This window comes from Rhodnius prolixus, unplaced genomic scaffold (assembly GCF_049639745.1).
Source record: "Rhodnius prolixus isolate KJV_2025 unplaced genomic scaffold, Rpr scaffold_8, whole genome shotgun sequence".
NCBI classification, from domain to species: Eukaryota; Metazoa; Arthropoda; class Insecta; order Hemiptera; family Reduviidae; genus Rhodnius; species Rhodnius prolixus.
This window is the reverse complement of record NW_027411593.1, coordinates 27,490,600-27,518,326: the sequence shown is the minus strand read 5'-3', so window position 1 is coordinate 27,518,326 and position 27,727 is coordinate 27,490,600. Positions and strand designations below refer to the sequence as shown.

The following is a 27,727-nucleotide window of genomic DNA, read 5'->3' as shown; positions in this document are numbered from 1 at the left end:
TGCACGTGTAGAGTTTCGTTAATTCTTAATTTCTGTATTTATTTTCGGTGGGATTAATCTAGTGACGCGAATTTGTGTTTTATTGTTAGTGAATGTCCAGATACTGATGCTTAGTCCTGTATTAATTGCCCCCATTAATTTTATAATCTAAGTAAATAGTATCTGTGAAATACCCTTCCCTATTTATAATATATATAAAGAAGCGATAAGCATTCCTCTTCTGAATGGAAGTGACGCAGTTGAATCTTAAACCACGAGCGACATACTAAGTGTTCTCTCTCATTGTTTTAACTATTTAAAAATAGTTTAGATATAATTAATTTAATAGTTAAAATTATTTCAGTTGGGCTAAAGTTAATATAAATTTCCTTTATTTATTTTATTTGCCAGGTAACTTATCACTTTTATTAGTTACCTTTTAACCAAACTATTGATTTCTGCAGGCGTTCTCTGGGAAGTAAAATCATAAACAACCAGTAAAAAGCCACAAAAGATTAATAAACGAATAAACGATTCTCCCAGCTGAATAATCTTTTATTTAAAAAATTGAAAAAAATGTCCAAATTGCGTGTTTTTCAACATTACATCTTTTCGTACAATATTTGATGATCAATCATTAAATACCTTTCTTACCGCACAATTAATTTGAGTTATATTTAAAGCATTCTTGGAACAAAAGGAAATCGGACAGCTACCAGTGCGTTCTTAATGGTTTAGATTCCTACAATCTGCTGTTCCTTTTGAGGTAAACTTTAGGTACCAACTACTAAGCTGAATTCTTACAGTTTTGTTTCAAACATTTTTCTGGTACATTTGTTTTGGAAAGCTCTGGCTAAACAAGCTTCAAATTCTACCTGGATAAAAGATGGAGTTATAACCAAGTAAATTTATTTAATTCATTACAGATAACAAATGGATCCAAGCGAGGAATTTACGTTGACCTGGTTGGACTATCTCTTACTGACATTAACACTAGGTTCGTCAGTCTTTATTGGAATCTATCATAGTCTTAGTAAAAACAAACCAAAGACTTTGGATGAATATTTATTTGGAAATAAGAACATGCCAATGTTGCCTATATTATTTTCTAATATTGCCAGGTAAGAATTTATTTATTTTGTTCTAATTTTTTAGCAATTTTTACATTAAGAATTAGCTCTTTCTTTTCATAAACGGAAGAATACATTTTTAGAGCAAGATGGAAGAGAAATTACTATAATTATTGCCAATTCTTTATTCTAATTCAGTAAATTAAAGCATTGTAATAAAGCAATTTCCAGTCTAAACTTATTAGAAATATGCTCGATTGCAATACTTCTTCTTTGGATCGAGGGAAGGTTACAAGTAAAAAAAAAAAGTCTGAACAGACGCAAAACCTTGTATATTTCTTTAAACCATTTATCTCTTAATTAATCTCAAATTGAATATAGTAGACTCTTTAATCTTCATTTATTGCAGTCTGTTTGAAAATGTTAAATAACTTTATGGGTGCCCTTGTAAAACGACTAAATTTTCTTAATCCAGAATTGAAAATATAATGATGTTTTTACATCATCGTTTCTAAATACATCTCATATAGTATCTCTGCATTCGAGGTTCTCAAAGCTCTCTAAGCCTCCCAAAAGCATAGCACAGGAGCATCGAAAATTCTCGGATTGTACTTTAATGATTGTAACTATAAAAATACTGCCAAAAACTTGGAGAAGTATTTGGGGCATTAAAATTTCTCTATCTCATTTGAATCCATTAATTATATTATTCTATTTTAATAATATATTATTTTGGATATAAAGCTTGGATTTGAAATTGGGAGATCCCCATTTCGAATCTTGTGGTTAACTTCTTGTTAGCTAAAAAAATTGTTAATAATAAAGTTTGTGCTACAAATGCCCCCGCCCACGATACCTAATTGGTAGTTATTCTATAAATCCCGCCTGAGAAAAATCGTCGAATATTTTACTTTTTTATTTTACAACTCATGCAAAATTCTTCAAAATTGTGTTCTATTGGAAATTATTTGTATAAAAAGATTTGTGGCCTCAACTTTAAGATGCACAATTTTAATAATAAATATATTGTTTTTAGTGCAAAAATTTGATTGGGATTTTAGACAGAATGTCTGAAAAACTAATTCTAAGTTGGTATTTCTTTTGTTTTCTTACTTAGATTTCAGACGAAATTAACTCATTATCTTTTTTAACAAATTACTCCCCAGTTACAGATATTATCCCTAAATTTTATTTAAAACCTTTTCCCAGAGAAATTGATTGTGGTCGTTCTCAGGGAGGTAACAACGATTAATAGCTTATTTCTAAAGTAACCTGTCAGAACAACATTCTGTTTTACATTATAAATTCAAGGTCGTTAAAAGCATAGCATAACTACAAGATTCATTTTTTTTTTAAGAAAAAAAGTCGCTCAAGTGAAAGACCACTGAACAAGATAGTTTTTTGTTTGGTATTTTAATTTCTAGAAAACGGCTCGACCTATTTATGCAAACATTTTTGCAGTCATTAGCAGAGTGTAGAACTTGTCGCTTCTATTTTTGTAAGTAAATTTTTTTTTTTTTGAGGAGCTTTGGAAAGTAATAGATTTAATTTAGATATGGGGGGATATTGTTTATTAAGTTCAAGTATGGAATAATAAATAATGAAGGCAGAAAGGAAGAAATCTTGTCCAGATATAGTAACCATTCCCACCAGCGTATAAGAGGTGAACACTATGAGGGTGTTTCTAAGAGTCGATTTTGTAAACTAAAATAAATTGTAGCGAATTGAAGGAAGGGAAGCTGGGAACTAATGAGTGTTGATTCATTGTCTCAGGTGTTGAAAATCCGAAACCTGACAAAAAAACTTACGTTCTGAGAGGTTTAAAATCAACAATGTACCCCTCTTTCTATATTCACCTTTGCGCTTAACTGAAAGTCTATCCATACTTAACCAATAATTAATACCATTTCCAGCGCTGTATCATGTACGGCAATTGTAATACTCCCCAGAGAAACCTACTATTATGGAAATCAAATGATGTTTGTACCTTTAGCGGAAATAGCATCTTTATTTTGTAATTACTTCTTTTTTCTACCGGTAATTCTTAAACTTGGCTACACATCAATTTTTGAAGTGAGTACCTAATTTTTATAATTCTTTTTTTTTTTTCTTTAATTTATGGAATTTCTTTTAAGATGTAAGATGTTCTGATATCAAGATTTCAGATTTAGGCAATTGCTTCTTTTTTTATAACCCAATATTAAAGTTATAAATTTATATGGCGCTTTTTAGCAAATGTTACATTCAGTAAAATTACATTAATTAACTGAAACTGAGATTCCTCAAAGTTTCAATTAAATAGATTTTATTTAAAAAAAAAGAAAGATAATTTGTCTTATCAATGCTTGCGATGCGAATCTTTCTTACTTTTAGAAAAATGTTTTGATAGATACTTTCTTGACTTAAAAGAATTCATAGACTATAACATAATTTATTATTATTTTGTAATTCAATTTAATATTGTCTCTATTTTGTGATTTTCAGTACCTTGAAAAACGTTTCAATAAATTTACTAGACGTTTTGGTTCAATATTGTACTCCGCAACGCAGGTATTTTTTTTTTTTTGCTTTTTTTAGATATCTTAATTTATTAGTCTGATAGTTACAAATAGATAATAGTATGCACATTACACATTAATTTAGTAATTATTACAGACGAGAGTTAATGATGAGTTAGGGGTTAGAAATGCTGGTCTCTGATCAGTGATAATTAATAATAATAAGGGAAGGGATTGGCTATGAGGTTAGCATACTGGACTCCCACGCGGAGGTCCCGGGTTCGAATCCAACAGCTGACCCTTAGATTTTCTTTTCCTAGGAGCTTCTTACAGCTCACTGCCCGGTGATGGACAGTGTTGTCTGTAACGAGAGAACACTGTCCGGAGGCCGGCAGTGCACTGAAAAAAGCTCCTGGCGCCAATAACCTTAGATGTTGACGCGCCTTAAATCATTTAAAAATAATAATAATAATTTCTCCTAAAACATGACAAACGGCAATGTAGTGATAATCATCCTCTGCTTGACCCAGATTGCACAAACTGCACAAATGCTCTCGCTCAATTCTTCCAACTCTAAAATTCAATCCTAAGAGCTGTCCTCTAACCTTGAATACATTTTTCATCAAAATAAAGTTATTATCATTGGAAATATAAGGATTTTGTAAAATCAATGACAAATCCTTATGTATGCATACTATGATAAACAGAACCATTTACGTTCATCAATAAACTACATTTAAATTCTTGATTAACAATATCCAATAATTCGAATGGAAAATATAGGGTTGAGGAAGGTCTATAGGCCTCTAGAAATAGGCGAGAACTTGCTAGCGAAGGAGAGAGTGAGTCAAAGTTTCGAGATAAACAATTTCGATGTAACCAAGTTCAAAGAAAATGTGTAAATCTGCTAACTTATAGTAAATTATATTTCACAAAATTTATATTGCTTTTCAGTTAATCTTTTTTACCTCAGAATCATGATATCATTAAGAGCACGAAATTAGAAAACAGTTAACAAAAAAGTTAAACCAAACTTTATTATTTATTTGTTTTTATTTATTTATTTTAGATCTTATTCTCACTGATAAGCATATTTGCAGCAGGTCAGGCAGTAGCTGAAGGTATTTTTTAAACAATTATTTATTTTGTAATGTTGATTCTCCTTTGCTTTTTGTTCGAATCTAGTAGTTCTATTTAAAATGAAAAGAAGGTTATTTTGCTCTAAGCATCTTTAATGTTTTCTTCTTCGAATTCAAAACTCACCAAAGATCATTTTAAAAAGTTTCAACCCTGAATACCAAAACACGTACATGTACTGCAGGTTGGAAATTCAGCATAATTTTTTGTCATCGGAATATTCCTTTAAGAAAGTGTTCAAGCTTTCTTAAATTTTCTCCATGATCCCTTGGATTCAATGATCGATTTTTGAAAGTTGTGCTAACTTCTCTCCAAAAATAAGCCACCTAAGAATAGGTTTTTTAGAGAGAGATTCCCTTTACTAAACATTTTATTATCAACATGTAAATTAATTATAGTTTTTGCATTTCTATTACAGTACTACCGATATCTTTTTTCATTTTTGCGCCAGCCGCCTGTTTATTATGTACAGCTTACACAGCTCTGGTAAGTCAAAAGGTTTTAATGCTTAACTCAGGCTATTATTGTATTTCTAGCTGGCTTAAGTCTTTGAAATGATATGAATAAAGTTTTAATTTTTACTTGATAAGGCCTATTAATTTGTTTTGTAATAATTCTGGTATTAGCCACCCGTTTGTGTTGGAGTTCTAAACAATTAAAATGTGCAATATTAATTTAAAAGAAACAGGGTAGAGACATTTTAATAACAAATTTAAAAACTCAAGAGACTTGTACATAAAATTCCTTGCACAAACTTGATGAATCTCAAACTCTCGAGATAGAAAAAAAAAACTCTAAACAGGTTAGACTCGAATCACTTTTCATTACGAAAGAGTTTAGTTAGAAGTTTAGAACGGTTTCGAGAAGTAATGAACTATTGGTTGAGAGTCTATCGCACATTATATTCACACATTTTAGTAAATTTTGCTCGATACAAAAGCCTATTGGATTGTTTGAATGTGTAGTTTCTGCAGTGATTTATCTCGTAACTTAAGATGGGCAAGGAAATGTAGTTTTTATTATGCAATGCTTATGTAACAAGTGAATTATTTAAGCTTAATTATTATGGTGAACGCCATAAGCTTTTCTCTGTTGTTTATATTTACTTATTCCAATACTCCTTTTGCTACAGGGAGGCCTGAGAGGTGTTGTTTGGGTTGACGCTTTTCAAGCTACTATCATGTTCATTTCAGTCGCTATTTTTATTATAACTGGTATGTTCGATGTTGGTGGAGTCAACAAAGTAATTGATATATACAAGAAGGGTGGACGAACTGATGTAGATTAGTAAGTATCGTTTGAACATTCTTAAACTTTTATTTTGATCATGTTAATAATTTTCAAATTTTTCAGTTTAGATTTCAGTCCATTTGTAAGGAATTCTCCAGTTACCACGTGGCTTTCTTCATTTTTTATAACTCTGATAAGTACTGTCATAAATCAAGGAATTGTGCAGCGTTACATGTCACTTCCTTCATACAACAAAGCAAAGATGTAAGTGGTATTCAAAACAAAAATTGCTTAATCTATACTCACATAATGCTCTCACTGCATGATATGCCCTTTATTTTGATTAAAACTCTCCGAAAGGAAAAGTGTGCAGGGGTTGATTGTTAAAAACTGCATGGGATAGCGTAATGATGAAAAATACTTCAACATTGACTATTTTTGTTTCTCTTTTCTCACAAAAGATAAAATTGCCAAATTTTCTTTTAAATAAATGGCATTTACCGGTTTATAAGAGTAAATTTTTAGCTCTTTGCAGATAAAATAGGCACTCACAGTTTAAATATTGGAATTATGAATGCAGGAAAACAGTAATGTCTACTGCATTATTGTCGGTCTAAAACCACCAGGTATTAATGAAACAATCTACCCCTCTATTCCCGATATCCGGATATCTACATATGATTAGAAGTATAAATAAGGTTTACAATTCAACCAAGAAATAAGAAGGAAAATCTATAAAAATGTACAAAAATCTCCTTAACCAAAACATTCAGTTTGAAAAGTTAAGTAAAATGATTGATTAAAACACAAAATCATAAATCAGCAAGTACCAAACATTTCATTATATTTCAACCATTTAGTAAATACGAAAGAGCTTTGTGAGAGTATTTATTTAAACTTTTTTCCGAGCACTTAACATTCACTTTTAAACAATGTTTTTATAAATCCTTACCGAAGATATTAAAAATCTATAGTACTTTTGGAAATTATATAACAGTTGTTGCCATTAAAGTAATTGTACTGCATTAAATTTTCCTAAATATTTTTTGAAATTTATTAGATATTTCAGACCCTTATGATGAGCCCATTTTCATATATAATTTCTATTCAAATATTAATATATTTATTAAAATTTAAATAATAAATTTATAAATATTTTGCGCTTTAAGTTCAAGACATCTAATCGGTAATTGGGTGTTAAAAATAGACGATTATTTTACTTTAATGATCAATTATTCTTGTACCATTTTATTGCAGAATTTCAATTTACACGGGCATTGGAAACGCTTTGCTTTACTTTTTACCAGTAATTTTAGGTATTGTAGTATATGCTACTTATTATGACTGTGATCCTGGAATGAGTAAGGTAAATATTTTCTTAATAAGGTCACATATTAGCAAACTATTAACTGAATATTAAAAATCTTCTTTTTTTTTTTTGTATTGTTTTAAATCAGTTACTGAAGAATACTAATCAATTAACAATATATTATGTGATAGATAAGGGTAGAAATATTCCAGGCTTAGTTGGGTTATTATCTGCTTCTGTTTTATCGGCTGCATTCAGGTACTATTAAAATAATAATTCTGATATACAAATACTATTAGTAATTATTTTTATTTAGAAATATTAAAAAAAAGCACAACTATTATTTAAAGTTTATCAAAAGCCGTCTGCTAGTTTTCTTGTAATAAGCTAACTCAGTCAAAAAATTGAGCTTACAATAGACTTCTGCATAGGAAAGAAAAAAATAAAATAAACAGTAAAAACAATATTTAGTCTCAATAACTAATTTCAAAATAATCAAAATAGTACTTAATATGTCTTATTTTTATCATTTTAGTACAATGTCTACAATAATGAACAGCGTATCAGCAGTAATTTATGAAGATTTTATAAAACCTCTGATTCCTTGGGAGCTAACTGTATCTCAATCAAATTTAATAATTAAATCGTTAGTAGTAATTATTGGCATTATTAATGCTTTAGGTATTTTTGCTTTAAACGATGTTGGAAGCATTTACCAGGTAAGAAAACATATTAATGATTAAAAAAAAAAAAAGAATCATTCAGAAACTAGTTCAAAAACTGACAGAGTCGGACAACTGGAAGCAAAATCTAAAAAAAATTATTCTAGGCAAAATTTTAGTAATTTTTAAAAATTCTAATATTATAACGGTTTTTCTTAAGTCTCATGATTTTTTTTCAGTTTTAAAAATCTAGCTAACTAGTGATTAACTTTTGGTGCGGTTTTTCCCCTTAAATTAATTTTTGAGTGATTTCAGAGGATACTTGATTATCTTTCCTCTATAATGTCTCAAAAAACTGTCCTGTTTTGTGCTTATTATATAATTCAAAGAAGTGACAAAAGTGAAGGCAAAAAATAAAAAATGAATAAAAAAAAAAATTAATCACTAGAAGTAAGTTCTACATTTTTCCGGGTTTTTTTTCTCGCTCTATTTTCTTTAACGTTCAATCAATTTTGTTTTTCTCAAATTTGCAACAACCTTTTTATCCACAAAAGAGATTTCAGCTGCTTCCCAACCTAAGAAATGGCTATTTCAGTTAATGATAGATTATATCATCTAAATAACATTAAGGGAAATTAATATTAATAAAAAATTAAACTTAGAAAATTTTGTTAAACTGAATCGTTAATTACTGCAAAGGTTTTGCGATGAACCAAACTGATTTTTATAATTGGTTTCCATTTTAAATAATTTCATTTATTCCTCACTTATACTTACTTTACTTTCTTACTAATTTTGAACCTCACTTAACTTTCTAAGCAAAAAAACTTATGCATTGTTTCTACATTTGCAGTTATTTAAAACAACAATCAGCTTTACTAATGGTGTAATTATATTTATATTTATTTTTGGAATGTTTTCTCGTAGAGCTAACTCTAAGGTAATGGATAATTGAATGTGATTTAGGATTAAGCTACTGATGTAAGTTTAATTACTGAAATTTTTATTACAGGGCGCTATTGCTGGTGGATTTGCAGGGGTTATTGTCTCTCTTTGGCTGGGTTTAGGAATTCAATCAGCTGTAAGCTCTGGTAAAATTAAATATTATTCTAAGATTGTTAGTACAGAAGGATGTCCGCCAAATATTACTGAAAATCTAAATTTAAAGTAAGCGAAAAAAACCTAAGTAATAATTAACTTATTTCATTATTGCAAATAAGTGGTTTTTTTTTCTTTATACCGACATATTTTGAAAGAAATTTTTTAAACTGGAATTTTTATTTGCCTTTGAATTTAGTGGTTGAATCACTATTCAATAAACTTATTGATAAACTTATTTTAGTTTAATGAAGAATGGAATGCGGAGACATTTTGTTGTTTCTGAAATATTAAATCCAAGGGCCGTAGATTAACTAGAAAACCATTTGAAAATCATTGTTTTTTTTTTAATGAAAAACAAAATTTAATTAATAAAAATTATGTTTATACCACAGCAATTGATTGGTGTTACATATTGATAATTTAAAATTTTAGTATTCAAAGTAGTTTGAACCTTAGAATTTGGAAACAGAAAAAATATATTAATAATCATGTGATTATTGATTATTTGACCAAGTACATTGCCAATCGTGATAGATTTACTATTCAAAAAAAGGGCTAGTTAATTTTTTAGATTTAGGCATGTCAACTATTAATAAAGTCAGTGCACGAAGCCTTTCATTGATTCCACATTCATCGGGCAACGTGGAAAGGAAAAATCTCTGGGGAAAACCAGGACCGTACCATTGATTTTCCTACATCTATTCTGCGCACTACCACTAAGTTAATTTCTTCCCGGTTTGTAAGCTACAAATTTCATTTAGCTAAAATCTATTGTAACAATAATCGCGACTTTTCTGTAGGTTGAATCGGTATCTTAGGAAAACTTTTGGCTCTCCATTAATCAAATATTTCCATCCTTCGCAATCAATGTTATTGTGCAAACAAAACTAACTTTCACAATAAATAAAACTAATATTCTATTCAGTTGAGAACGACAGCAAACTTGAAGCACATATTTTGGAATATAACACGATTTTTGGCTTTTCAGTGTTAACGAAAATATAATATATGTACCGATAATACAAGAACGTGAAAGTTACATTAGTTCAGTTATTGCCAATTTGGCAGTACTGAATTTCTTTCAGTTACAAGAACGGTTCAGTGAACGAAGAACCAAAAATAATGAAAGTTTTTAGCGATGTTCAAAATTTTTCGAAAACCTATATTTTTTTAATTCTTTATTTAGAAGCTAATTGCTAAAGGGGTTTATTGAGTTATCATTCTTCTATTATCTCTTTAGCTTAATATAATCTAATATTATTTGATGCCTCACTCAATGCCAATTTTTTACAATTTCAGCGTTACAACAACGGGCTTCCTAGGTTATGTTCCAGTTACTTTCGATGAAGATCTACCTTATATTTATCGGTTGTCATTCAATTTGATAACGTTGATTTCCTTATTAACAAGCATAATAATTGGATTGATTATAAGTACAATTACTTCTAATAATGAAGAGGTTGATGACAGTTTATTGGTACCACAACTTAGGAAGAAGAAGAAGAAAGTTTTAGAATCCTTTGAAGAGGAAGAAATGGAACGTCTGAAGGCTGTCAGTTGAAACAGTTTTAAGGCTTTTAAATTAATTAATAATATGGTACATTTAAAGTGTACAAACCTGTCATAAATCTTGTATATATATTTATATGTTTAATTATTAAACACATAGTAAAAATGTGACAATTTCCTTTAGAGTTTCTTCTTACAACTTTAAATTATCGCTTTTTTTTACATAGACTATACAAGATCCCACTATATCCTACATTTACCTGTCTAGAGAATAATGCGTGAAGCCAACCACGTTGATAACGAACTTTACAGTGTGAGTTTGGCTGGGGTTAAACAAAAATGGTCATTTTTAAAAAATTTAACTTAAGACTATTTGTAAGCACTTCATTTGATATATATTAGATTTTATTTTCAAATTTATTTAATTTCATGTTGATTAAAAGGTGTTTAGTGTTTAGGTCCATGATACTCAATAATGTAGTTGGTTTAAACCCTAGCATGCATATTTTTATTTTAACTGACTTTTTTCGGATTTTAATACATCATCGGAGATATAATCATCAGTTCTGTATAGAGATTTAGTTTTCCACTGATTTTCTAACATAATACTTTTTTAGCTGACTTAGTGAGACTCCCTTACTCTGTAGAGGAAGCAAGTGAAGTGCACGATAGAAACGTTGTGGAAGACAATTCTTTACACGGAACTGATGAATCAATATTATTCATTATTTGAATTTTATTCCCGTTATATTATAGTTTGTATGCAATTGTGTAACCTAACGGTTTTTTATTTTATTATTATTATTTATTATTTTATTTATAGTTACCTCTGCAGGTTGTGGAGGAACTTATCGGTTTTTCATGGGTTAAATGTGGGTAGTAATTTCAGTGGTAGTGGTCAAATCAGTTCAAGAGGCGTTTCTACAGGTTCTAAGATTTGTGGAATTTCGTCACATTATTTGAATAAGAACTTTTATTCAAAGATTTTTGAAATAGAAAGCCCACGTTCTTTATAAATTTTATTATTGCAGTTTTCAAGTAAAAATGCATAAAATGATACTGTTTTTCCGTTGATACTATTTTTCTATTGATTTTTTTTTTTAAATTAAAGAACTAATTAGAAGAGTAAATCAGGAAAATAGTATACACTGTAACCACAGAAAAAAGTTAACAGGAAAAACTCCCAAAAAAATGTTTATTTTTTTCTAATAAATGTTTATTGATAAGAAAAGTTCCCACTTAGTGAGTGGCTTCACTCAAAATTTTGACCTTACGTCAAAAAAAGAGACATTAAAAAAATAAAGAAGGTGAATTGCATTATGACATTGAACGTAATATGTGTACCCATATAGGTCACACATTCTTGGTCGGCCTTAATTATCGCAAGTTCTTTTAAAATGTTTTGATAAAAAGTGGAAACATTGAACTATTTACTTAATTCACTAATTGTAATCGAGTTGTGACGTTTGTAGTCGATAGTTATGTAATAAATTTTATACCAGGTATATTGAACATAACTTTTAACTTTTTAATTAAGTATTGTAAGTTTTGTGCAATTTCTTGTGAGTGAAAATAAGGAATCTTGAAAAACCGGGATTAGCTTGTATTTAAGATTTAGGTGAGACAAGGATTACATTTCCGTTATTTTACTTAAGCTCTATGACTTTATGTAATTAAAAATGTGAAACAGTATTATGTAAATCAGAAAGTACACTACCATGAAAACAATTTATTATTATAAAGATCTTATTATAATTATTTTTGCATATGGGAAAAGAAAAATCGTTTAGAATTCATGAACAGAACGCTTCTAAAGTTACTTTGGTCGCACTAGTAATAGACAGACCACTACTTCTAAATGGCTTCACTTTTTGTCTAAAACTCTATATTATCGGTTGTGTTCTGTAGAAATCCTTCCTTGATTGGTTATTTCTCTCAATAATAACACTTCTTATTAATCGCCTTTTCTTGATAAGGTTCTTGGTTAGAATGTTTCTATTTTCTCTTGGCTTCAAATATTTTTTCCGTTAGAATTTTATTTCTCTCTCAGCAGCCAGTGTTAAAACCTTATTTAAAATATATAAATACTGTTCATGAGATTCAATTCAAATTAAAATATCCTAAAAAGTAATCAAATGTTCCAGTTCTTAAAATGTTTAGGAAATTACACTTTGGAAAATGTAACAATAATAATAATAATACTGTATTTATGGAATTTTACATATTACATATTACAGGGAGTCAGCTTCGTACATTTTTCTTGTTTTACATCCAATACTTTCCATTACAAATAAAAGAAATAAATGAAAATGAGAATAATTAGTTAAATAAATTAATTAATAATAAACCCCTTTTGAAGACAAATTGGTTAAAGATAAACGAGTAAATAAATAAATAGATCTAAATAAATTAAACATTTTAAGGAAACATAAATAAAGTAAAATAAAATAACTCAAAATTTAATGCAAAATCTCTTCTTTTAATAACAGACAGCATATAGAACGCCATAGATTTCAATTTATTCAAATCATTAATCATTAAAAAATTGACTGAATTTTCTTCCTCGCTGATATTTTAATCAATGTATCTTTTTAGGAATTTGTCTCTAGATAATTTATAATACGGGCACCTAAAAAGTACATGTGAAAGGTACTCGTATTTATTGTAATTGCACATTTCACATATTTCCTCCGCATTAATTATGTGAGACTTTCCATCAATGCCGATCACATATGGCGAGTACTTCCTAGACATCAATAAACTACCGCACGTACAAGACACAAGTACCATTTCGTTGTTATACGAGCATCTATGACGTAGATACGGCAAAGAGCCAGCTCCAGTTCATCTTCTTGTTCATGTGCTTATACAAACTCTTCAGTCCCCGCCATCAGAGAGGAAATCATGTAATCGCTTATTTTCTGCATTTGTTATTTTTTGCAGTTGATGGATTCGGGTCAAAAAGCAGAAAAAAAAATCATACTTCATAATAACCTTTCTCCCTTGTTGAGGACCTCTTATCGCGAATTTTCGGCAAAATTCAATTTAATAAATTAGCAAATCTTGCAATATTCGCCTATCATGGCGAAAGTAAGTAAAAAAAGATTATTTCAACTTACTAAGGTTATATTGAAGTAAACATAGGTTATATCATTGCTGATTTTATCCGTCTATTAATAATATTTATTATTAATATAAATAATAATATCCAGCACTGTGGAACTAACCACATTTTTAATTTATATTCCTGCTGAAGAGTTCATAAGCAATTTTTTAATTAAAAAATCTGAAATCAGGTGCCTATTAAGAAATGGATCCTAGAAACGAATTTACGTTGAGCTGGTGGGACTACCTCTTACTAATTCTAACACTTGGTTCATCTGCCTTAATTGGAATCTATTATAGTTTTAGTAAAAAAAAACCAAAGACTTTGGATGAATATATGTTCGGGAGTATGAACATGCCGTGGTTGCCTATATTGCTATCAAATGTGTCCAGGTAAGTCATTTATTTCCTTTTAAATTTTTGTACTACTAGAGTATGTTATAATGCTTAAATACCACCGTTAAAATATTTTCTGGGTTTATCTAACACGGGGCAAGTGGAATGAACTACGTTTTCTGTATCGACTAATTCACCTTTATTTTTGTTTTAATGTACTTTATTTATTCATTTGTTTTCAATTCATTCAAACTATTGATTTCTTTATCAAAAGTTTTAATAATTTTACTTAACCATACAGTTTGTTTGAATTTGTTGCACTAGAAGTAAGCTGGCGAGAAAAGTTGAGAAGAGCAAGCTTTAATTGTTAACTTAGCTTCTTCGTCTAACTGAAAAGCTTTAAACAGAGAGATAAAAGTTGGGAATGATACTGCAAAGTACCTCCATCAAGCTCGCACAGAACTATAATACATAAAAGATTAACGAATGTTTCTCCTTTTGGAAAAAAAATTGATGACCAAAGGTTTTGATGAAAATATGAAGACCCCATAAGGAACTTAGAATCGTTGTTTGAAAAAATTGACGGGCTTTATGGGAATCTTATCGTCACTCGTCAGTCAGTCTTTTACAGTAGCTACGAGAACCTATTTAGGTTAAGCTCAAGTAAGATTTTAGCAGATACGTTTGATCAAAGGATCACGTTTCAACATGCGATTTCCAAAAATATAAAATACAAATAATCTTAAAATATATAATATAACTTTAGAAGGTTCGGCTATTTGCTAAGTTCATGACTAAGTCTTTAATGTTAGTGCAAATTACAACCATGAGAGTTTTTAGCAAAGGAATCAAGCAAATAATTTTGAAACAAGGTGGTAGTAGTTGATCAACCCGGAATCTGTGAAGCTGTGAATTTTCAAATAAATTAAAAGTTTTAGTAGAAATTGTATAAAAAAATCTTATTTGTGTAATATTATTACTGACAAAAATTAAAATTATTTTCAGCGCTATTTCAAGTGCGGCAATTGTTGTGCTACCCAGAGAGACCTTTTACTATGGAAATCAAATGATGTTTATACCCATTGCTGAATTATCAACTCTATTTTATAATTATTTCTTTTTCCTACCTGTACTTCTCAAACTTCGCTTTACATCAATTTTTGAAGTAAGTTTCAGGATTTTGACAAATAGTTTGGAAATCTATGAATGAATTATTCTGTCATTTATATACATATTTTAGAAAAATTTGGAATATTCGCATATATTGAAAGGTATATAATTTATCTAGAATGAGAGACATTTAAAATATACTTAGTATCTCAAAAGAATGAACGATTTTTTAAAAATAACATTAAACATTTTATTTTTAACTTTAAATATGATTTATACGCAGTCTGCTGAGGTACCATCGCAATTACCTAATGGCAGTTAACTTCTTTTGGTTATTTATAAGCATTTCTAATGAGACACTGCCGATACTAAGATTTGTTGTAGGAGGACTTTTTGAGAGCTCTTTTTTGAGGTGTCAAAATCTATAATTCTAAATTACCATCCTATTTCTTACTTTGACGATTTGTTACAGAATGCATGTTATCATCCAACTACTTATTTACTTGATCGGGTAAAGCAACAGTAAGGGCTATTGTTATTACAGATGACATGTTACAAGCGTCTAGAATAAGTTTCTTTAGCAGATATAGATTGTGTGTGAGAACGATGGCGTATTCAATCAAAATTATTGTAACTTGCATATCAAAAAGTTAAACAAATTTATACCAGATTTCAGTCATTTAAATCATTGAAAGAATTTGAATCATCGTTTAGGGCAGAGAAGAGCATAAATAAGTTTTGGGTGTTTTCTTTAGGAAAAGTACGCTCATCACTTAAATGTTAACGACTTAACCAATGACCAACATAATCGCATTGAGAGCAATATATTTTGAGGCAACTAAGAACTAGAATATGTATAATCAGATACTGAATTAATTCACTCTGAATTCATTGCACAGCTCTAAAACTTCAATGTCTTTGTTTTTCTTCACATGATGCCATACGTTCCAGATTTAAGTTTTTGTTTGGTTCTTATTTATCGTCCTAGATTTAATTTTAAAACTTTTAATTAATGTTTTGCAAAATTGTCACTACTGCAGCCTCTTCCCTAGCAAAGGGAAACAAAGTTGACCTTGTTGATGGTTTAGCGTGGTCTGGCATGAAAAATACAGTTTTATTAATTTCTGTAACCATACCAGTATATAATTTTTTGAAGAATTATTTATAATTTTGTAATTTTCAGTACCTTGAAAAACGTTTCAATAAATTTGTTAGATGTTGCGGCTCATTGATATATTTTGCAACTCAGGTATGTGTTTTACGAATTAATTAAGTACTAATAATTTAGTTAGGAAGTTTACAACGCTAAACGTAAGAAGTATACGTGAAAAATTAGGAAAATTAATTTTATCGGAAAGGAGGGAAGAATGCCGTTTTTATATTGCTTAAACAAATGGAATAAAAACGAAAAATAGCAGAAATTTCAAACTTGGAATACCATTTCAGTTTCATCTGTTGATTTTGTATTTATTTCTTTACAGTAAAGCGAAAAATATAGTTTACTAATGAACTAAAATTTACCTTTCAGTTTTGTGCAATTACGTCCAAAATGGACCAATCACTTTAAAGCATGTAGTTAACTATGCCATATTAATTTGCAATTACAATTAGGTGCAAATGAAGTTTTGGAAATTCTATAGTTGCAAAATACTGACAGAATTTTAAAGTGAAAAAAGAGAAATAATATGAAGTTTCTTGTTTTTTCAATTAATATTTGGACGCTAATTCTTTAAGAAGCTTTTTTTTTTTATTTGGTATACAAAGAATTAATAATTATAGCATTAATATTTAAAATGTAGATTACACTGTGTAGTAACTATTAACGAAAATTGCATATTTCAGATGATGTTTTCGATTATAACTATTTACTCCGCAGGGAAGGCTGTAGCTGAAGGTCATATGATTTTTATTATCATGAAAGTTCATTTCTTTTTGCACTCTATTAGCTCTCAATCTTATTATTATACTTGTTGTTCATGTATAGGAACATACAAACCACAACTGAATCCGGGTTTATCTTCAAGTACATTAACATAAAGTATAGTAATCAAAAAATAAATAGATAATAATGATAAATAATTAGTACACTGGACTGCATCATTTGGGAGCAGCTGCCTACCCTTAGATTTTTCTTCCTAGGAGCCTTTTTCAGAGGGCAATAAGGAATGTCTTTAAAGAGACACCATTGATCGGAGATTGGCAGTACTAGGAGCGTATGACAACCAATGAATTTGATCAATTTAAACAATCTGGTTTAAAAACTCACTCGACTATCTCTAACTATTGATGATGTTCTAACTAATACATTTTTTTAACCTCCGAATTTTGAAATATATTTAATTTTTACCTCTGTGCAAGTTGTAAATTACTAAGATGTAAAAAGAAGGGAGTGTTTCTAGAGAATGCAAAAAGTGAACCTCTCTTCAATATTTATATTATTAAAATATTGCATCATGCTTAATGTTTATAATCTCTCCTTAAAGCCTGCACCAGAAAGGTTTGGTCATACACGTTAAAATAATTTAACTTGGTAACATTACTTAAATTGCTAGTTATTGCATTATATTAAATTGCAAGAAAATATGACGAGTTCTGTTAATTTGTCCGACAATTTTGAGTAGATTAAATGCCTGCCTGGTTTTCATGACAATTGTGCTAACGCGCGACGGCTATTTTTAGCTTAGTTTTCCAAAAAACACCTGACTAACTAACTCATGTGATCTATTGACATTTCTGTTGCAGTTCTTCCGATATCTTTTTATATATTTACACCAGCCGCATGTATGCTATGTACAGTTTATACTGCTTTGGTAAGTCAAATACTATTAAAAAATTTGATTGCTTTTAAATATCTTGCTTCTACGAGGGTCGTTTGAAAAGTCCGTGCAAAGTCAGAGAGATAGCACTACTGGCGCGTATCAAGGTTATGTTTAGTTAGTAGCATCTCTTGTAGTGATGGGCAGAACGAGTCCGTCTTTGGACTCGTTGGATTTGAATCAGTTCCAGGGTTGGAATCGATTCCAACAACTCGTTCACCGATTCCGGTCTCTGTACTTACCCTATGCATTAGTAACATTGTAAAAAATATCATTAAATGTTAGCTTTCCCAGTTAATAACAAAACTATATTTCTTTAACACACATTGAGTACTATCCCTAATTTCCAATTGCACTGATAAATATAAAATTAACAACGTAACACAAAAATTAACATAAAAATAGACTAGTCAATTATAAAAATTAAAGCAATGCTGTTTAGTCATTATCTAGCTTGACCACTGGAAGACTGGAGTTAATGTGCTTCAAGAGGATCCAAGATAGAGAAACGGAAATGGGTAGGAAATTATTCCCATAAAAAAAAAATCTAACCCTTCAAGCAAAATGATAATTACTCATAAATAAAGAAATATTTATTTACTAGGACTTGTATATCAAGCTTTAAAAATATTATCTCATTATCTTACGAAAAGAAAAAGCTGTGTGCTTAATCTTTAACATAGCGCTGGACCCTCTTATTCTTATCTTCATTGGGTAAGTTTAACCGTGTACATGACCGTGAGACAGTCAAAGTAACACTGAGCCAAAATTTAGTATTACCTAATTGGTTTACTTACTGCAGTATCCCTCCCACTCTATCACCAATTTCACAAACATTCATCGATTGGAAATAATTTTTAGTTAAATATTCGTTTTATTTGAATACAAAAAACATTATAACGCTTTCTTAAGATGATTTTAATTTTTAAAATTTGTTTTTGTCCATTACTCTTATATAATACGAAGAATTTCGAATAAAATATAATATACAAACACAATGATCTAGTGTGCAGGTGGAGTCAGTCCTCGTTACCATAGCAATGGAACCGTTAAACAACTCCGGTTCCAGCTCCAGCAATTTCTATTGGCTAGATTCAGTGAACGAAAAAATGGAACGAGTCCGGTTTCAAAAGGATTTAAATCACTCCGGATTCGACTCCACCAACTCCAGTGGATTTAACCAATGAAAATGCTAGAGCTGGGCCGGAGTCGTTTAACGGTTCCGTTGTCATGGTAACTACGACTGACTCCACCTGCACACTAGATCATTCTGTGTTTGTATATTATATTTTATTTGAAATTCTTCGTATTTTATAAGAGTAATGGACAAAAACAAATTTTAAAAATTCAAATCATCTTAAGAAAGCGTTATAATGTTTTTTGTATTCCAATGAAACGAATATTTAACTAAAAAATATTTTTAATCGATGAATGTTTGTGAAATAGGTGATAGAGTGGGAGGGATACTACACTAAGTAAACCAGTTAGGTAATACTAAATTTTGGCCCAGTTTTACTTTGACCGTCTAGTTGACATGTACACGTTCAAACTTACCCAATGAAGATAAGAATAAGAGTGTCCAGCGCTATGTTAAAGATTAAGCACACAGCTTTTTCTTTTCGTAAGATAATGAGATAATATTTTTAAAGCTTGATATTCAATTCTTAGTAAATAAATATTATGAGTAATTATAATTTTGAAGGGTTAGAATTTTTATGGAATAATTTCCTACCCATTTCCGTTTCTCTACCTTGAATACTCTTGAAGTAAGTTAACTCCAGTCTTCTAGTGGTCAAGCTAGATAATGACAAAACTGCATTGCTTTAATTTATATTTGACTAGCCTATTTTTGTGTTAATATTTGTATTACGTTGTTAATTTTATATTTATCAGAGCAATTGGAAATTAGGGATAGTACTCAATGTGTGTTAAAGAAATATAGTTTTGTTATTAACTGGGAAAGCTAACATTTAATGATATAATAATATAATAAATTGCGTGACATTTGTTCTTATGTTTAATCGTTCCAAACCTTCTGCTGCCTCATTTTCATTTTTATATGCCTAAATTTTTTGGGGCGGGGCGGAATCACTTTTTTTAAAAATAGGGATTTGAATCAACTCGTTCCACCATCGGACTCGTTCCAATGGAACGAGTCCGCTCAAATAGCCCATCACTAATCTCTTGGAAGAACACACACCAAGTTTCAGCCAGATCGGTCTATTTCTTTGTGTTTGGCATTCGTTTGAATCGAAGAAGTCGATTGATTTTCAAAAAATGGACGAAAAAGAATTTCGTGTGTTGATTAAACACTACTTTATAAAAGGCAAAACGCCTCAGGAGACTAAAGATAAGCTTGATAAACATTATGGTGACTCTGCACCTTCGATTAGAACAGTTTATAAGTGGTTACAAAATTTTCGGAGTGGCCATATGGGCACAAGTGACGCTGAACGTTCTGGACGCCCCGTTGAGGTTACTACTCCAGAAATCATTGATAAAATCCATGATATGGTGATGGATGACAGAAGAGTGAAGGTGCGTGAGATTGCTAGTGCTGTGGGCATCTCGAATGAACGGGTACATAATATTTTGCATCAACATTTGGACATGACAAAGCTATCCGCAAGATGGGTGCCGCGATTGCTCACGCTTGACCAAAAACGAAATCGTGTGAAGTGTTGCAAGGACGGTTTGCAGCTGTTCCAGAAGAATCCGCAGGACTTTAAGCGTCGTTTCGTCACTGTGGATGAAACATGGATACATCACTACACTCCTGAGACCAAAGAACAATCTACGAGTAAACAATGGTTACCAAGGGGGAATCTGCGCCAAAAAAGGAGAAGACCGTTCCTTCGGCCGGAAAGATTATGGCGACTGTCTTTTGGGATTCGCAAGGAATAATCCTCATCGACTATCTGGAAAAGGGTAAAACTATTACTATGTGAATACTAATTGAATTCCTCGCCAATAATTGTTTACTGAGTTGTTTTCGCCCTAATTTGGGTAATGTAATTGTTATATTAAAATTGAAATTTATTTTATCTGCTGCAGGGAGGTCTTAGAGGTGTTGTTTGGGTGGATGCAGTTCAAGCTATAATTATGTTTCTCTCGATTTCTATATTTATTATAGTTGGCATCTACGATGTTGGAGGGGTTCAGAAAGTTATAGATACGTACGAGAATGGTGGGCGAACTGATATAAATTTGTGAGCACCCTTTTATGATCCCTTCAATTTTTACCTCTTAAATTCTTCTGAAATATGTATATATATATATATTTTTTTTTAAACTCTCAAATAATTTCAGATTAGATTTCAGCCCATTTGTAAGAAATTCTCCAGTCACCACATTGATATCATCATTTTGTTTGTCTCTCACTCGTACAGTTATAAATCAAGGAATTGTGCAGCGTTATAAATCGCTTCCAACGTATAGAAAAGCCAGAGTGTAAGAATTTTTTGTATTTGTTTTTATGTATAGTTGTTTATGCAAAATAATCAGTTGTCTTAATTTGGAAAAATTTATAAGTTCCTGTAACAAATCAAAAATTCCACAAAAAGATGAGCTAATCTGATATTTGCCAAAAGGAAACTAAGTACTTTAAAATATGGTAAATTAAGACATTAAGATATGGAGTTCAATCTTAAATACCTTCTATCCAATTGATAAAAATCTTGAAGTACCTGACTATTAAATTGCTTACCATTATCAGTAACTAAAAATATAGGGATGGAAAACCTGACAATAGTTTCACTTCTATTTTGAATGGTAGCATTTGAATCGGTGTTGCCACCCACAAGGAAAATTTAGAGAAAGCGTCGGTTTTTACCAAAAACATCTTCCCGCAGAAGGGCTCGCAGTAATGAATGTGAATTCTATCAAAGAGCCGTTCTCTAGTTGGCAAATAACATTTCAAAATAGCTTTTGCTGGCTCCGGTCTTAACATCCTACACAGCATGGCATGCGTTGACTTTTTTTTAAAAAAAAAACTGCTGTCTATCGCTTTGGGAGCATTCTAACGGAATGAACTAATTCGCTTGGACTTGATCTCGAGTAAGAATTCATAATATACATAGCTTTAGAGAAAACAGCCAACAATGGGTAAAACCTAAATCACCGCAGGACATATTTCCAAAATCATAACAGGCAGCCAACAATAATTTTAAAGGTACTCTTAGTGTTTGCATTATATCGTATTTTAAGAAGCAAACTACAGGATAAATGAAAGATATTTCATTTTTCAGAACAATATTCTTAACTGGACTTTACATTTTCGAACATTAACAAATCCTATTATCAAGATAATATCCAACTATATTTCCACCACTGCGGACTCAAACAACTTAATATTATTCAATTTAAACAATAAATCCAGTTCTAATAAAAAAATTCAGCGATTCGAGAAAAACAGAAATGAAATAACTTCGAATTAGAAATAAGTTTCATAATAATAAAATTAAGTAATGCTTAATTATTATTTTCTTAAATAAATTGTCTTATTTCAGAATATCCATTTTCTCTCATATTGGGAATGCTACTCTGTTGTTTTTACCAATAATTTTTGGCGTTATAATGTATGCTTCTTATCATGACTGTGATCCAGGTATGAGTAAGGTATACATTTTCTCAGTACGATACATAATACGAATGTATTAATAGATACGATAAAGAATTACTAATGCACATTACTTTGCATCAATAGTATGAAATTCAATCTTCATGTTTGATTTGTTTATATTAGTTACTGGAGGATACCAATCAACTATCGATATATTATATATTAGATAAAAGTAGAAATATTCCAGGATTTATTGGATTACTAATTGCATGTGTTTTATCAGCAGCCTTCAGGTAAAACCCTGTTTAAATTGTACATTTTTAAACATCTCCCTCATTCTATCTATCTTTTTCTTTTTTTAGTACTATGTCTACCATAATGAATAGTGTATCTGCAGTATTGTATGAAGATTTTCTAAAACCTCTGATACCTTGGGAATTAACTACAGTTCAAACAAACATAATCATTAAATCATCAGTAATCATTCTTGGAATTATTAATGCTGTATGTATTTTTGCTTTGGACGACATTGGAAGCATTTACCAGGTAAGAAAAGACAGACCTAAGTGCTTCTTTTAATAAGGGAGAGTTGAAAATGATCTTGTGATATTCGTCAATGTTTTTTTGGACATTTAGCATCCGTTGCTTAAAGATTTTTGCCCTCATCACAATGATTTAAATAAAGCAAACCATAGCAAGTGCTATAAATTCTCCATCTTCATTGAATTGTTAAGAACCATATTGGAGGAGATTAAACAATGGTCTCCTGTTTAGAAAATTCTCGAAGTAAAAAAAAAGGAAAAAGCCGAATGGAATAATAATAAATAAAATAAGTGAAAATTTGGTTTCATTTACTCCAGATTCTATTAGTATTATGGTAGGAGTTACTTTTAGAAGTAAAACTTTTATAAAATCTAAATTATCGTGACTATGTTGCAGTTAATGAAAACAACAATAAGCTTCACCAATGGAATGACTATATTTCTCTTTTTATTTGGCATGTTTTTTCGTGTAGCCAATTCTAAGGTAATGGATTCACGACTGAAAATATCTGCTTACTCTAATGTATAAAAACTACTTGATAAATGTAAATTTAATTGATGATTTTTTTAAACATCTTAAAGGGCGCTATCGCTGGTGGATTAGTAAGCTTAACGATGTCAATTTGGCTTGGCTTGGGAATACAATTTGCCGTGAGCTCTGGTAAAATTAAATACCATACTAAAATTGTTAGTATAGAAGGATGTTCGCCAAATATTACGGAGAAATTAGATTTAAAGTAAGTAAAGAAAAGCTCTTATATATGAATAAATTATAAAGAATAAGTGAGGCTTCACAATTTGTAACATTATCTGGCACAATTTAAGAATCATTTATATTTGTTTATTTAAAAGTATTTGGGATTTCAGGTTATAGAAAGCATTTTGCTTCTATAGGTCTTAGTATTTTAGAGGTACTAGTGCCAGAACTTTACCAAAAATTAATTCTGCCGAAAAAACTTTCCAAATTTTTATATAAATAGATTGATGCGGTAATTAAAATAACGATCATTAGATACTAATCGAGGTTGCAGTGAGAAACTGAGAAATGCAGCTTTTATGGTAAACCAATTTTATCGAAAACTTGGTAAACTTGGTTGTTATTCTGGTATTGAATCCTACTTTGAGTTGCATCAGAGTTCTTCTTTTCGGATATTTTGATTTCATTCCTAAATCATTAATATTATTTCTCTCACACAACCATAATCACTTGTTTACATCAATCGCTTAAGACTTTTTTGTTCTTTGAAACATTGCCTGTTTTAGAGATATCCTAAAATGTTACATTAGAATTGAATAATGTGGAGATGATGCTATTTCAGTTGATTAACTCTATCAATGATTAACTTACCTGAAGCCATGTTGGTCGTATGTTTTATTAGATAGAGAATTTTCTGAAAATTTAATGGGTTTTGTAGAACGTTTTGCTATTTTGTCTGATCGATTTTTATAATGTCAATTCTGTTAAGTGAGTTGCAGAAAGCCAGATAAAAATTTGGAAGAAACTTTACATTAAAAATTGTCAGAAAATTCTATTATTGAATGAAAAAAAAATTAAGCTTTACTTTAAATAATTTGCCACTTTTATTACGACATTTTACAAATTAGTAAAATGGAAACTATAATTCTAATATAATATATTATGTAAAATCAAATTTGTGTAAATACATTTTTTTTTAATTAAATTTTGTGCTCTTTTATGTATTTTCTTTCCGAACCTAAGTTTCAATAATAAATTCTCTATTTTTATAATTTCAGCGTAACAACAGAGGGCTATCTAGGATACGTTCCAACAAGTTTTGATGATGATCTCCCTTATCCATATCGGTTATCGTTCAACTTGATATCATTTCTGGCAGTAATAACTAGTATTATAGTTGGCCTGATTGTAAGTATAGTTTCTTCTAATGATGAAGCAGTTGACGAGAGTTTGCTGATACCTCAACTCAGGAAGACGAAGAAAGATGAAGAAATCTTTAGTGCTGAAGAAATGGAAATTCTGAACGCTGCGAATTAAAAAATAAAGTTATTTATTTCGCATCGTTCAGAATTTCCATTTCTTCGTGTAGCAGTGTCCAATCATGATTTCCTGTTATTTCTTTTCTCTTTCACCACATTTGCATGTTGCAACAACTGTTGCAGTGGTAACTTACAATAAAAGAAAAAAAAAAAAAAATTATAAATTTAAATAATAATAATAAATTATGTTTATTAAGTTAAGTTTAATTTTATATTTGAATTTAGGCATTGTTGAGCCCTTTATTGTTTACTCTTTTCATAAATGATATTGAAGATGATCTTATAGGAGGAATTAATATTAACCGAAATAAAATTAAATTGTTAGCCTTTGCTGACGACATTGCGGTGATTGCATTGGATCCTGTTGAGTTACAACATAATATTCATGTTTTAGAAAAGTATTGCCTCAAATGGAACCTAAAGATTAACACAAATAAATCAAAAGTGATGGTATGTCGAAACGGCGGAAGACCGTCTAATAAAGAGCGTTGGTCTTTAGGTAATGAAAATATAGAAATAGTTAATTGTTACAAATATCTTGGATTGCGCATAACTCCTCAGTTAAATTTAAATAAACATTTAAATGATAAATTATTAAAGGCAAAAATAGGTCTAAATTCTGTTTGGAAATCATTTATAGCAAATAGCAAAATTCCTGTTTCGGCCAAGCTAGAAATGTTCAACGCTGTTTCTCGTGCAATCATGTGCTATGGCGCGCAAGTTTGGGGTGGAAAGTCTTACATGCAAGGAGAACAGTTACTCACGTACTTTATTAAAAAGTTATTAAGATTGCCTAGGAACACCCCAAATTACATTATCACCTTGGAAACAAATATGCCTCCATTGTACATCCATACATTGCAGTTACACCATAATTACATTATAAAAGTACTAAGTATGCCAAATTATAGGTACCCTAAGATAGTAGCATTAGAGACAATTAAAAGACAAATTTATTGGTATAAGGATCTTTGTAATGTAAATTCTGAAAATGGCTCAATAATAAAAATCAATATTGATAATGTAGATGATTGTAAAAAGGAGTTAAATTTATTAAGAGAACAAATTCACAGAAATCATACAGAAGCATGCATAATTAGAGCACAAAATTCTCAGTTTAGTATAATTTATAAATATTTAAATTTCAGTTTCGGTGATGAATCATTCTATTTCTGCGACAAATATACAACTGACAATATTAGTTGGATAATTAAAATAAGAGGAGAACTATTGAATCTAAATTATAAAAGATACAATAGTAATGAATCACAAGTCTGTTCGCTATGCAGTAGGGAAGAAATAGAAAATATCATTCACTTCATTTGTATTTGCCCTGCTTATAGAGATCTCCGATTGAAGTTTTTAAATAAGATTATATTGTCCCAACAAGAATTAATACAGTATCTAAATGGTGATTGGATTTCTTTATTGAATTACACCAAGCGTGCTTGGATCTTACGATATGAAAAGATACATAGTTAATCTATTAGTGTAAAATAAAGAATTCATTTTATTTAATATAAAAAGTATTTCTTTTAGTTTATTATCGATTTACTAAAATACATATTATTTACTCGTATACAATGTTTTGCATACTTATTTAGTTAAGAATATTTATTTATATATATGATTTATTATTGATATATTATGTATATTTGCATATTATTTATTTATTATTTACCCTTTATTGGGAATTGTATATTATTAAAGAACATTTATTTCGTATTTGCTAGCTAGCACCCCCGCTGATGGTTTTGTACCAAGCGTATGTCCTTTATTTGATAATTATTGAATAAGTTGATCTGTTAATTTTGAAATTTATGTACATATTTAAATAAAAGACTTTATCTATCTATATTTGAATTTAACATTATTATGTTTCTTGAATCCATAAACCTTTGACTGACTTCGGCTGAAAATACATTGAAGAAAGTGTAGTCAATTAATACAAAATTAATGTTTTGAGGTCTTATAAATATTATAATACAGTAACCACAAATGCCTTAACTTTATATCAGTATTCTGGAATTTATGGATTCAGTTTTTAGAACCTAGACATAATGTTTTTTGTTTATTTTCGAATGCTACTTAACTGGGAGTCGAAAAAATATAAAAATAGAAATTAAGAACGAACAAATGAACACTCTTTGTTTTAATTATTGTTTTAATTAAAGGGACATTCAGAACTCCGACGAAATAGATCTCTCCTACTGGCGCCATGTGAAATCTTTCTTCATTCAACACCCCTAAGTTGATGAAACAACTCATCCAGAATATATTAAAATAACATCTCAAAGAAAGAAGTTAAAAGTTAAATACAAAATTTTTACTTCAGTAATCCTCGTACCCTGGTCCTTTAGGGTAATCCCAGGAAATGTGGGACCAATAAATTGGGAAAACAATTTCTCTCTCCTATTCCCCAACGAATATTTTCACTCGGAAAGCCTAGGAAAGAGTGGGATGCTGGCAGCTTGGGATAACCAATCTCTAGTGCCCATAAACCGTATTCGTTTCAACTACCAGGCTTTCTGAAAATGTCAAATGCCTTCCTAAGAACGATTAGTCAGGAAAGCTATTTGCACCGAAGTGGCACCAGGTGCATCAGAGGATCCATCACGAAGCATTTATCCGTATACAAACCACCCAGGTGCCGGTGGGACCACTAAAAAAGTTATTTATATTAATTTATCTGCAGGCTTTAAGTTTAATTTAAGAGAGTTAAGTGTTTTGAGATGCGATGTTCGCA

At 30.1% G+C, this 27,727-nt stretch overlaps 2 protein-coding genes across 6 annotated transcripts; both read left to right on the top strand.

The window, feature by feature from the left end:
- Window positions 1-210: 210 nt before the first annotated feature.
- On the top strand, window positions 211-12,739 carry LOC141451069 (sodium-dependent multivitamin transporter-like). Of its 4 annotated transcripts, XM_074122102.1 has the most exons (15): window positions 211-390; window positions 663-745; window positions 906-1,100; window positions 2,963-3,122; window positions 3,534-3,599; window positions 4,617-4,668; window positions 5,103-5,170; window positions 5,817-5,971; window positions 6,038-6,178; window positions 7,172-7,280; window positions 7,372-7,481; window positions 7,759-7,942; window positions 8,739-8,825; window positions 8,898-9,052; window positions 10,286-12,739. In XM_074122102.1, the coding sequence occupies exons 3-15, from the start codon at window positions 913-915 to the stop codon at window positions 10,545-10,547; spliced, it is 1,737 nt and encodes a 578-aa protein (XP_073978203.1). In that variant the 5' UTR covers window positions 211-390; window positions 663-745; window positions 906-912; the 3' UTR covers window positions 10,548-12,739. The 4 variants fall into 4 exon arrangements, with proteins under 4 accessions (XP_073978203.1, XP_073978204.1, XP_073978206.1 ...); XM_074122103.1 differs by lacking the exon at window positions 663-745; XM_074122105.1 differs by having other exon boundaries at window positions 211-745; window positions 8,898-8,966; window positions 10,286-10,503.
- Window positions 11,995-25,893, top strand: LOC141451070 (sodium-coupled monocarboxylate transporter 1-like). 2 transcript variants are annotated; one of them, XM_074122106.1, is made up of 14 exons: window positions 11,995-12,113; window positions 13,792-13,993; window positions 14,942-15,101; window positions 16,230-16,295; window positions 16,889-16,940; window positions 17,789-17,856; window positions 20,917-21,071; window positions 21,172-21,312; window positions 22,371-22,479; window positions 22,607-22,716; window positions 22,786-22,969; window positions 23,363-23,449; window positions 23,548-23,702; window positions 24,721-25,893. In XM_074122106.1, the coding sequence occupies exons 2-14, from the start codon at window positions 13,806-13,808 to the stop codon at window positions 24,977-24,979; spliced, it is 1,734 nt and encodes a 577-aa protein (XP_073978207.1). In that variant the 5' UTR covers window positions 11,995-12,113; window positions 13,792-13,805; the 3' UTR covers window positions 24,980-25,893. The 2 variants fall into 2 exon arrangements, with proteins under 2 accessions (XP_073978207.1, XP_073978208.1); XM_074122107.1 differs by lacking the exon at window positions 23,363-23,449.
- The last annotated feature ends 1,834 nt before the right edge of the window (window positions 25,894-27,727 follow it).

Excerpts from the sequence above, each read along its gene's own strand:
- LOC141451069 (XM_074122103.1), top strand. The coding sequence starts at position 913 with ATGGATCCAAGCGAGGAATTTACGTTGACCTGGTTGGACTATCTCTTA. Across the intron at positions 5,972-6,037 it reads GGACGAACTGATGTAGATTA|TTTAGATTTCAGTCCATTTG; the intron begins GTAAGTATCGTT and ends CAAATTTTTCAG. Across the intron at positions 6,179-7,171 it reads TCATACAACAAAGCAAAGAT|AATTTCAATTTACACGGGCA; the intron begins GTAAGTGGTATT and ends ATTTTATTGCAG.
- LOC141451070 (XM_074122106.1), top strand. The coding sequence starts at position 13,806 with ATGGATCCTAGAAACGAATTTACGTTGAGCTGGTGGGACTACCTCTTA. Across the intron at positions 13,994-14,941 it reads TTGCTATCAAATGTGTCCAG|CGCTATTTCAAGTGCGGCAA; the intron begins GTAAGTCATTTA and ends AATTATTTTCAG. Across the intron at positions 22,970-23,362 it reads ACATTGGAAGCATTTACCAG|TTAATGAAAACAACAATAAG; the intron begins GTAAGAAAAGAC and ends ACTATGTTGCAG.